This window comes from Molossus molossus, unplaced genomic scaffold (genome assembly GCF_014108415.1).
Source record: "Molossus molossus isolate mMolMol1 unplaced genomic scaffold, mMolMol1.p scaffold_m16_p_8, whole genome shotgun sequence".
Classification (NCBI taxonomy): Eukaryota; Metazoa; Chordata; class Mammalia; order Chiroptera; family Molossidae; genus Molossus; species Molossus molossus.
In genome coordinates this window covers 104697675-104709187 of record NW_023425402.1, presented here as the reverse complement: position 1 = coordinate 104709187, position 11513 = coordinate 104697675, and the positions used below count along the sequence as shown (strand labels likewise).

Here is an 11513-nt window from a genome sequence, read left to right as displayed (position 1 = left end):
GGAAGAAGAAAAACCGACTAACTTTTAGGACAAAGCAGTAACTCAGTTTGTAGGCAAGATGATCTCAGGCGGGCTGTGAGTTCTTCGTGGGCGTCTGTTGTCTTGAACCTGGGGTGAGAATGTAGGAAGGATGCTAAATTCCTCCTGGATTTCTCTAGAGGTCACGGTCATGCCAGTATGCAAACACCTGTTGCTCAATGGTCAGACTCTAGGAAGTGAGTACAACTCAACCATGACAACAACAGTCTCTTGTAATAATTTTACTCTTTTGATTGACAAATGAATTGGGATATTAGATAACTTCCAAGTCTGTATACACCTTTTATTCATACTCTAGAGGAGAGAAATTCTAATAATATTGAATTCCCTTTGAAGCTTGGAGCTCTAAAATCTGTTCTTAGCAAGCAGATGTATTTCAAGTAGAATTAGAAATGGGTTTTTAATTCAACATGTATTTGGCTGATTGCTATGTAAGAAGACTAAGTAACATGGGCGTTGATGGATGAGACTGCTTGCAGATTTTTTCTTGTGACACTCGAGAGTCACGCCTCACACTGATTATAACTGCTAACTCTTCCACGTGTGACCATGAGTGATATGACCCAACGACAGGTCTGGCAAAGGACTGAGTTTTGAATATGCAGTGATGACAGGGTGGTGTGAAGAGGTAGAATCAGGAGGGTGTCCACCTAAGCTGGATTCTGCAGCAGTTTCAAAGAAAGTGATTTTGTCACAATAACAGTCAATGACCCAGGAAGAAAACGTTTAAATTAGAAATGACTAGTATTAAAAAGCTACTGTGCACCAGGTAGGAAGGAATATGAGAATACCAATATGCCCTGAAATAGAAATAATCACTTTGCACTATGTACACCACATACAATATAACATATTCTTTTTAACATTACACAATATAAATATTATACACGGAGTAAACTAAATGCAAAATAACTTTGAGGCACACAGAAGAAACATGGAATAGATTGAACTCTGATTAAAATTAAGACGGGCTTAGGAAAAGGCAGAGTCTCACACACAGGCCAGCGGGCGCTCCAGGCCTCACCCCGTGGGCAAGCGGCCACCTCCCACATATGCTGAAAGTTCTCATACCTCAATGTCGTTCGAGTTGATTGCTTCCAACAAAGGCTAATTAGCTAAATCATTTGAGAAAGTCAAACTGTTGCTCCCCACTCTAAAGCAGGTAACCCTTCAAGGTCCCTCCCGACCTCACGGGTTGTAACGAGGGGCTGTTAGTACACGGCTGTATTTCCCTATATCTTGTAAATAACTTGGTTGCTATGAAACCACTTGAAGGAAACTAGAACAGTATTCAAGAACACCCATCACAGTGCTTAACAAGATTTAATGTACATTTATTCTTAACATGTGGAACATATAAAGATTTTATACTGAATAAATGATATTCATTAAGCCAGAGGAAAAGGAGGAATTTACATCAAGATTTTTTTCTTTTTCTTTTTTTTAAACTACATTATCTTGAAATACAAATGTGGATTCTTGTCACTGAAAAATCTTTGAAGTTGTATTTCTTCCTTTTAGTTGTATTTTTCTCTTTTTTGTCTGTACTGGTAACCATTTTCTAAATCAATCCATACCAACCCTTTCCACACCTGATTCGTGAAGCGAACGGTGACCGGCTGCTCTCCCGGACAGAGCATGACTTCATACGCACAGAAACTTGTACATTACCCTCTTTTTTTTTTGTTTTTGTCTTTTGTATTTTTTCTTTCTTTCTTTTTTTTTTTTTTTTTTGAGATATGGCCCTAATGAAAAAATATATAAAATAAAAATAAAAATTATTTAAAATCTACCATCACTTTGTAGTTACCACATCATGAAAAAGAAACTAAAAACTTTGTGCTAAAAAAAAAAAAAAAAAGAAAAAAGAAAAAAAAATGAGGGTATGTTTAATGTACAACTTCTATATACATCACAGCCCATAGGCAGTAAAAAAAAATATTTAAAAAATGGTTAAAGGAATTGTGAAGAACTGTCGCGTGGGAGGCGGAGACGGACAGCGGACGTGGCGGCATCGGTGAGGAAGCATTTCCGTGGGCCGTTGTCAACCTTAACTTAAAAAGAAACATTAGTTTTGCTCCTAGCCTAATGTGACCATTTTCCTGTGGAGAAACCAGTCGCATTTCATAGTCTGACCACTGACTGACACACCTCCTTGAGCCCCTATCCCTACATTTCTAAAAGATTTTATTGCACAGAGCTTTGGGTGATGGGATACATTTTTTAATTCATTATCTGAAGAATACACCTGGGATATTGATGATTTCTCACCTTTTGGCCTCAATGTGGTGAAATTTTCCCATCTTAGCATCTTTTGCCACATTTTTCTTTAAAGTCAATTTGCTTCCCCAAAAATGCAATACAACATGGAAAAAGAAAGAACATTAAAAAGAAAATCGGTGAAAAAAAGTGACCTTTGAATGCACTAGACAGCAATTTTGGTTAAAAAAAAAAACAAAAAAAAAAAAACAAAATAAAAAAACCCAAACAGATGTACTTATACACACAGACAGCAAATATTAATTTCATAACTGTTCGAATTAATTATCTCTTTAATTCCCAATCGGTAAGTAGTGAATGGGGCAGAGGAGCAAAGATTTTCTTTTCCTTCTCCCTACGGATAAACGAGAACAGAAAACAGCCAGTTACACGGGAGCTCTAGCCTTCACTCACACTGCTGTCATAACTGCCCGATCTGAAACAGTACGTCACAGATGACAGACGCGACCAGAGAGTTCAGGACGGCCGATATGGAGATATCCAGCAACCGGCCCTCGTGCAGAAGGAACTCCGAGCGGTTCTCGTCCACCCTGGCCATGGCCAGCAGGGCCTTGGCCGCCCTGCACATCATGTCCACGCTCGGCGGTTCTAGAGGCGGGGGCTGCATGTGCATGAGGTTATGCTGGCTCTGCTGATACTGGGCCATGGTGACCCCGTCCTCCAGGAAGCTTATCAAGTTGCCAATGCTTCCTTTTTGCACAGCTATTGCCCTCGCCGCGAGCGTGTCCCCTTGGGCCAGGTTCGATAAAAGCGCCATGGACATTTCCCGACAGACCGGGTTTTTGCGATCCCCCACGTACCTAACTAGCGTAGCATAGAACTTCTCCTGCCGACTAAACGGAGGCGTGGCCAAGATCAGGTCCACGTTATTGTCCTGGATGCTGAGTTTACAGAGGGTCTCCAGCACAAGCCTCTGAGGCGACAGGACGGAGTTGGGTCCCACCGTCGGAAAGGGGTCTTGGGCCTCTGCAGACGGGCACACCATCCAGTGCAGCAAGCCGTCCAGGATGGGCAGGCAGATGCTCTCCGTGTAGGCGGACAAGTCTAGCTGCCCGGAAATGTTGGCTAACGTGACCAGCGTGTTATCCCGCAGGACCTCGAGGCAGTCCCACCACCACTCGTCCTTGCTGCAGGCCAGCCCTTTGTCCTCGTCCTCCTCCTTCTCGTAGGTCTGCGGGGCTCGTTTCCTCTCCGGATGCTCGTGGTGAAGAAGAATCAGCTTCCCCAGGATCAGCACCAAGCCTGGATGTTTGGACATTTCGGCGTCGTTGCCAGGCACGAAAGACAAGCTACGGACAATGTTGGACACGCAGATGCAGCGCTTGGCCAGGGAGTCCTGCCAGTGCGCGACGGTGCAGAGCGGCGTCTCGTCGCGGCTGCGCGGCTCATCCTCCAGCAGCTTGATGTTGCGGTGGCTCTTGGCCTGATGGATGCCGAAGGGGAACTTGCTGCTCTCGGCCTGCGCCCCGGCGTTGGCGTCCTCGGGCAGCGCGCCTGGCCTGGCGGACAGGACGTCGTCGATGGTCGCGATGATGCTCCTCTCCTGCTGCTCGTCCCAGTCCCCTCTGCCCTCCGGCTCTCTCCTTCGGCCCGCGGAGCCGAGAGGGGGCGGCGGGCGCCTGCGCGGGGGGATCTCCATCTTGCTCTCGAAGTGCGTCTGGATGTGCTCCGTGGTGTCCCCGCCGCCCAGCTGCCAGTGCAGGAGCCCGCTGCTGAACTCCTGCACGCGGCCCAGCCTGTCGGAGCGGTCCACCACGAACAGGGTGTTCTTCCTGACGATCTTGATGGGCAGCTTGTCAAACTTGCTCGCTTGCCGGGGCTTCTCCTGGGGATCTGCAGCGGCGTCGGGAGCGCTCGAGGCCGGGCTGCCCTTCTCCTCGGGCTCTGCCTTCCCCCCGTCCTCCTCCTCGTCCTCCTCCTCGTCCTCCTCGTCCTCCAGGCATTCGGCAGCTTCCTCCTCCTTCCCGGACTCGCCGGCCCAGGCCTGGCCGTCGTCTGTCTTCACTGCGTTGTGATCAAGTGCTTTTTGGCTGGGGTCTCCCACTTCATATTCCATAAGGATTCCAAAAATGTCAATCAGGCATTTTCTAAAGTACTCTACTAGAAGTTCGAGGAATCCGGACAACTGGAGAGGAGAAGAAAGAACAAGAACAGGTTCAATGTCGTACATCAGACGGGCTGTCAGAGCCAAGGGGAAGGTCCTGACAGCTAGAAACACGTTTCGTGATGGTTTCACGCGCCCTGCTGCATTTCTGGCTCTGCCAAGAAAGAGAAACTACTTACCAGTTAGCACTACCTGAGGGTTCATTATTAACTAAACCAATATTCACCGTGTTTCTTGTTTCCGCTCACTTTCCTGCACTATCCACATGAAAACTTACCTGCTATTTTCATTTTTCTAGGCTTGTCACTGAGGGAGAGCTTTGCTGTTCTTCACCTTTTTTTTTTTTGTTTTCTTACTTAGACACAACGTATTCATTATTACAAGAGCCGGAAAGAGAGCCTGTTCTTTTCTATTATTTATCTGTGACTCTGCTTGCCTGGATTTTTACGGTTATTGTTATCAAACTTGATGGTTATTTTTGTCTCAGGTGCCATAGGTCACTCTAATTTACGTTCTCCATATATCTTTGCGAGAAGATAATTCCAGCAATGTAGTAGCTCACAGAGAAAATTAAAAACAAATCAATTGAGCCCCTGATAAATGGACGAGAGTGTTGCACGGAATGCAATTTTACATCTCAGTGTCACAACTCGAGCGGAGGACGGAAGCCCCAAAGGACCAGTTTTGCTTCCTTTAAGCACGTTTGTCCCAAGAAAACCAACATACTCCCTGTTTAGGAACTGCTCAACTCCCCTTCCCCAATGTCCACCTCGGCACGTTTCGGGACTGAGGAGCCAGATGGAAAAGGATCAGAGAGTAAACAAGGGTTCTTCAGTGATGCAGGGAAAGCAGCCCTTTCCTAGGCAGCCGTCAGTTCCTGAGTTTGACGTAATTATTACGGAAGGGGAACCGGCGGAGCAAGCCAGCACTGCCTTCAGGGTACAGGGCAGGATCTCTCCAGTGCAGGTTTAGGGTGTCCCCCGCCCTGCACATGGAACTTGACTTTCTTCCAGGGCAAGGAATCGGGGGGAATTGCTAAAGCAGATCTGCTATGAGAATGTGGGCTCAACAGCAGTTCACCTCACATAGGACAAAGTTAATTATTCTAGCAAAGGGCATATACGTTTTCAAAAATACTTATTTTCAGTTGAAACGAACTTCATGTAATGTTTATGACCTTATTAGTGCCCTTCCTATCAACTGAAAAACTGCCTTTGGAGACAAATGAGAGAAGAAAGAGAAAGTGGAAGAGTCTGATCCTATTTCAATAGAAGCAAGAAATTAGATGTTTGGGCTTTTTTTTCTCCCCACCAAAAGCAGAAAATTGTTTACACTCAGTAGGGAAAATACCCTCTTCTCATGTTTGTTTCTGAAGATTCTTTAAAAGTCTGCACCAGCTGACCCTTGGGCATTTTCCTAAGCCTTCGCTCCCCTTCACTGTGCGAGCTGTTAGGCTAGAAGCTCTTCTAAACCAGCTCTGAACAGAGGAGGGTTGTAAGTGCATTCAAAGTGCCAGGCTTTCCAACGACAGCTTCAGATAACCTGGAGAGGTGGAGACGGGAGGGAAAACACCAGGAAACAGGTGCAGCCATGAGTTCACGACTGTTTCAGGTGAGTGATGGGTACATGGGATTCATTACACTGTTTTCTCTATTTGTACATACAGCTGGCCCTTGTACAACATGGGTTTGAACTGCAAGGGTCCACTGATGCGCAGACTTTTTTTAAACAAATACCTGTGCAGTTTTCAATCTGTGGATGCGGAGGGCTGACTGTATGTGATGATCTACACCATTTTATAGAGGGGACTTGAGACTCCACAGATTTCGATATTCATGGCGGTTCCTAGAACCAATTCCCGTGGAAACCAAGGAACAAATTATGTATCTGAGGAGTTAGAATTATATGCCGATTTTTGACAGTGTGGGGGTATCCCTAACCCCCGTATCGTTCAAGGGTCAACTACGTACTATATATCTTTATTCATTTTTAATTTAATTTAATTTAATTTTTTTTTTATCCTCACCCGAGGACATTTTTCCATTTTTGTTCAGACAGAGTGGGAGGGAGAGAGAGGAACAGAGAGAGAGAGAGAAACATCGATGTGCAAGAGACACATCGAGTGGCCCTTCCTGCACAACCCCAACTGGGGCCAGGGACAAATTGCAGCTGAGGTACGTGCCCTTAGCGGGAACCGAACCCAGGTCTCTCTGGACCACGGGCGGAGACTCTAACCGCTGAGCAAAACCGGCCAGGGCGCATACTATATATCTTTAAAGATAAATTTTATATTTACATTTTGCTTTTCAGTTAAGAGAAAGGTGTGAGGTCCCACTGGAAAGAAGAGTAATACTCTAATGCAACCTGCTGCATTTCCAACCCTAAGACATAACTTCATGTGACATTTGAGTTCATTCCCATTGGGCTGCTAATATTCATTCTAAACAGCAATTTAATTTTACTACTATAATCTACCCCCCACACACACATGCGCACACATACACGCATGTACATGGGTCACAGTTTTCATATATGAGACACAGGCATGTATAAATTCATATAAAGACTGAAATGAATTGTTTTGCAGACTAAGCCCTTGGACAACCACACATTCATTGACACTGTGATAAGAAGCACTGGACGGCGAGAGCCAGCATTAGTTCAAGCACCAACGCTACTTAACTCCCTTATTCTAGTGTGGTCCTTGGTTTGGCTGGTGCCGGCTTACCTGGGAGAGATTGAATGTAGCAACAGTGCTGTCATCATATAGGAGAATATTAATAGTGTCCAAAGCCCAAGTACTTTCAGCCAAAAGACCTGACTTCAGGGACATCATCACGCGCCACGCCTCCGGAGTAACTACAAATGGGGAAAAGAACAAGGACGTGATTAATATGAACCACATGAAAGAACAGAAAATAACAGAAGGATGAGAGGAAAGAAGTGGAGTGTTAAGTACTGATTTTAAGTAAATATCCGAGGGACTGTTAAACATGATCACTTCCAGATCTGAAATGAGGCGATAGCTGTACTAAGACACGTGGGTCTGGAAGCTCTTTGCTCTGCTGGCTGAACACGAGCCGATGTGCTTCTCCAGGTGGCAGAGGTCGAGCACACGGCTGTCTACTCCTACCGGCCTGACGCATCCGAGTTGCAATAACCGAGGTAAACCAAACTGCGCTATTTGTCTTTTTTGTCTGGTGCATTCACAAATGTCTCAGTGTGGCATCTGGGAAGGCTGGCAAATATGCAGAAGAAAAGCTAAAATTATTCACAAACAGCACCTCTCATGCCGTCCTCTTCCACTTCTGAGCTTTGACCCTCCGGACCTGCCGCTGACAAATACCAGCACTCTGACGACTCAGATTTGTCAAGAGCTTGGCCTGAGCCAGGGATGGGAAGCTGAGGGTCGCACATTTGTTTTCCCCACTCCTGTTCCTGAAGAAGCCAGAGGGATCGGAGAGAGCGTGTGCAGGGTTTGCATAGGCTGGGGCTTGGAAAAGAGGCCCATCAGCCTGTCGATTTCAGGGGCAGCCCACCCGGGAACCTGGTGCAGGAAAGTGGTGTGGGCGGAGCTGGACAGTCAGAACTCGCCATAGCGACCACCGCCACCAGGCGCCAACAGCAACCTCACGTTGGGAGGGGACAGTGGGTTTCCACCTGTGCTTTAAGTCCATCTACTTTTCCATTTTTCCAAGACAGACACCTAATATTTTTATCATAGAAAAAGCAAACTTCCTTTTTACAAGGAGGAATGTAAATTTCCCTAGGCTACAGACAAATATTGGTATGTGTACTAAGGAATTTTATAAAAATTTAAATATATTTATTTAAACATATGTACACACACACACACATACATATGCATATTCTTACATACATTTCCATATATGAAACGGTGCTCAGTGTCTGTATGTCTTGCTTACCTCCAGCATCCCCTCTGTATCTCTTTAATGTCCAATCACTGAACACGTCTTTAATATTTTTCTAATTACTGCAAATGATTTCATGTCAAGTGATTCTGACATTTTGGAAAATAATTTTTCAGTATAGTCAAGATCTTTAATTCCCTTTGCTATACTTCAAAAAAAAAATAATGCAGAAAAACTGTGTGTGCTCCCCGAGAGTCCGATACCTCACTGGTCTTCAGCTCGTCCCCAGGACACACAAGCACCACTGGGCACAGAAGCAGCTCCTGGCCTGGACCTAACGGTGCCGTCCATTTAATCAATTCTGCAGATCACACCACCCCCGTCTACCTACATACAGGCAGGGCTCCACTTCCTCCCGTGGAAACCCACCGTCTGTGTTGTTACCAAAGTCACGGAGTGGCTTTGTCTCAGAGAGTAAGTGCTGGTTCAGGTCCAGTCTTGCAGCCCAAGGCGGAGCCCCCAGCCCCTGGGGCGCCCTGGCTTCTCACCTGGAGCCACCTCCCACACAGGTGACACCAGGTGGAAGGCCACCCCTGCAGCACAGCTTTGGCGCTGCTTCCAATTCGCATTAGTGCGCTATCGGCAACCATGGCCCCTGCTGTGAGACCGACAGGCACTCGTCTGAACTGGACAGAAAGCGAGCCACAGGGGGTGTTGCGGGAGCAGCTGGGGATGCTTACCGATGTCCTTTGAGGTAATCTTCCGCCTTTGTTTCAAGACTGGCTGAGACGCTTCCACCGAGCCGGGAGGGAAGGTGATCTCCCTTCTGATGGGGGGCGGCTGGGGCGGCGGCCCCGTGACCTGGGGCGTGGGGACGGCAGGCATGCCCTTCTGCATCTTCATGGAGGGCAGGAAGGGGGACTTGCTGGGAGACATGCGGCTCTCCAGGGAGCGCGGGAAGGCGGCGGGGCTGGGCGCTCTGGAGATGTGGTTTGGCAGTGAGGGCGGCGTCTGGTAGGACGACGGGGGCGGGCGCGTGATGGGCTGCATGGAGGCGGAGGAGGGCATGTAAGGCTGACGTTGGCTGACGTGAGAAGGCCACTGGCTCTCGTGATTTATCCTCTGATCAGGGACCATCATGTCATCCGTGCGGTTCATGCCCGGATAAGGAGGCGCCTGCGCAGGGCCGCCGGGGCCTTGCCTGTTGGGGTAGGGGTAAGGCATATCATTCCGGGTCGCCCACATGCTCTGCTGAGGCCCTTCGCTGGAGGCGGCCTGCATGGGGCCGCCCATCATCTGAGGGGGGAGCCCGTGCGGCTGCATCTGGCCCGGGCCCTGCATCCTCTCTCTGCTGTAGGGGTACGGGTACTGGCCCTGGATGGGCCTGCGGTCCGGCCCGGAGTAGGAGCCCCCGTACTGGTTGTACATGTCTTGCTGCTGGCTGCCGTACTGCACGCTGTACATGTCCGCCTCGTGGCGCTTGGCGGGAGGCCCGTACATGCCGTCCATGTGGCGCTTGTAGTTCTGAAATTCAGAGACAGATCCACGGATGTGCTTTTACAGGGGTAATCACACACCACAATCATGCAGAACAGTCACTCCTTGGTGGGAGTTCGTTCCGAGACGGACATGGGGAGCTCCTGCCACAACTAAGGACTAGCCACCCATGTCTTCTATTTCAGCGTCGGTGCCACCATGCCACACGCCCAGGGAGGGCTTCCCACGTTTATTTCCATGTGCTTGGAACTGCTCGTGGGAAAAAGAAGCCCCTGGGCTGCAGTACTGGGGGTATGGCTTGCTGACCGCCACACAGGCGGGGCTGGAGAGGGTGGCAGGAAAAATCTCCCCAGCATGGACTGAGCGTTCTAAGAGCCAACCCGAGAGGTGCCTGGATCAAACAGACTCCTTAGGCCTAACTTTACAGAAGGGCCTTCACAAAGGATCTAGCTCCTCAGACTGGACCCGTGCTACCCTGACACCCGACATTCCATGGCCTGCACCCCAACTTCCAGCCTGTCCAGGTCACACTCTCCCATGAGCCCTGCAGCCCCTGGCCTCTGAGGACAGGGCTGGGGGCAGCCCCACTAAGTTCTCCTCTTGGGGACACTAAGGGGACCAGCGGCGATCAGGTGGGACTCTCCTGATGGGCCGAGTGAGTGATGTTGGCATGTGAATCAGTGTTCTTTCACGATCAGCTGATTTAATGATACAATTCACTGTGCACACACGCACCAGTAAGATCCAGCGCGGTCTAAAAGCCCGTTTGCAGCAGGCCTTGGACCTAACGCTGTTAGAAACGCTTCCTGTGCCTGAAAAGTCCCAGCCTGACATGCAGTCCCCCCCCCAAACCTACCCGGGAGTCAAGTGCACTGTTGTCAATGTCTGACTTCTAAAAAGCCAGTTAATGTTCACTCAGTAGTAGATAATATTTTAAATTGTCCCCCCCCCCCACATGTCCTCTTTAAAACATATTCACAAACTTCTGGTCTAAAATGGCACTTGATATGGTAGAATACACAACAGACATGTTTAAAGTATACTTAAGTTGGGTTTCTTATCGACAAGGATGAATGTCCTTAGCCTCTTACAACGTGTTATGTTTGTTTCTGGATACCATCTATCAAGAGTTATTTCTAATTTGCATACTTCAAAACCCTGAGACTGTTTTCTAGCATAAACAGATACATGGTGATTGCTCAGTAAGTGCGCGTCAGCAGTGACACAGGTGTGGGTTAAGCAGGAGGCAGAGGCGCGGCCCCCCGCCCACTCACCGGCTGCTGTGGATACAGGCCAGGCTGGTGTCCTCCATACGGCGGCTGTCCTGAGGGAGGGCCTTGGCCTGGGTACTGCTGCCCGTAGGGTTCATGCCTGGAACAAGGCGTTCAAAGAAAACTTCATTTACAACAGCTCTCCTTCCCTTCACTCACACGCCGCCCGGCCGTCTGAGCAGCTGCAGACTGTAACCTTTAGCAAAGGGATGGGAACGCCCATTTCGGGAGTGCTGCCAATCTCCTGGTTGGGTGTGAGGAGTCCCAGCTGGCGGGGCAGCGCCCTCTGCCTTTGAGTCGAGGCCCCGCCCACCCTGACTTGTCCTGGGAGCCCACACAGGACTGTGATGTGGGCATTAACGGAAGCAAGAACCACACCCAGGACTCTCTGGTCTGTGGGCCAATGCTCTGACCGCTGAGCCAAACCGGTCAGGGCGGGAACACACATTC

The 11513-nt window shown here is 48.6% G+C and overlaps 1 protein-coding gene across 7 annotated transcripts in view; it reads right to left on the bottom strand.

Annotated features, from left to right (window-relative positions):
* Nucleotides 1-1900: 1900 nt before the first annotated feature.
* Nucleotides 1901-11513, bottom strand: part of ARID1B (AT-rich interaction domain 1B) — a 413931-nt gene continuing 404318 nt past the window's right edge. For all 7 annotated transcript variants that reach the window (XM_036249054.1, XM_036249055.1, XM_036249058.1 and 4 more), the window contains 4 exons: nucleotides 11067-11163; nucleotides 9036-9819; nucleotides 7152-7282; nucleotides 1901-4444 (listed from right to left, as the gene is read on the bottom strand). In XM_036249054.1, coding sequence (XP_036104947.1) covers nucleotides 2720-4444; nucleotides 7152-7282; nucleotides 9036-9819; nucleotides 11067-11163 — 2737 coding nt within the window. In that variant the 3' untranslated portion in view covers nucleotides 1901-2719. The remainder of the gene's footprint in view (nucleotides 4445-7151; nucleotides 7283-9035; nucleotides 9820-11066; nucleotides 11164-11513) is intronic.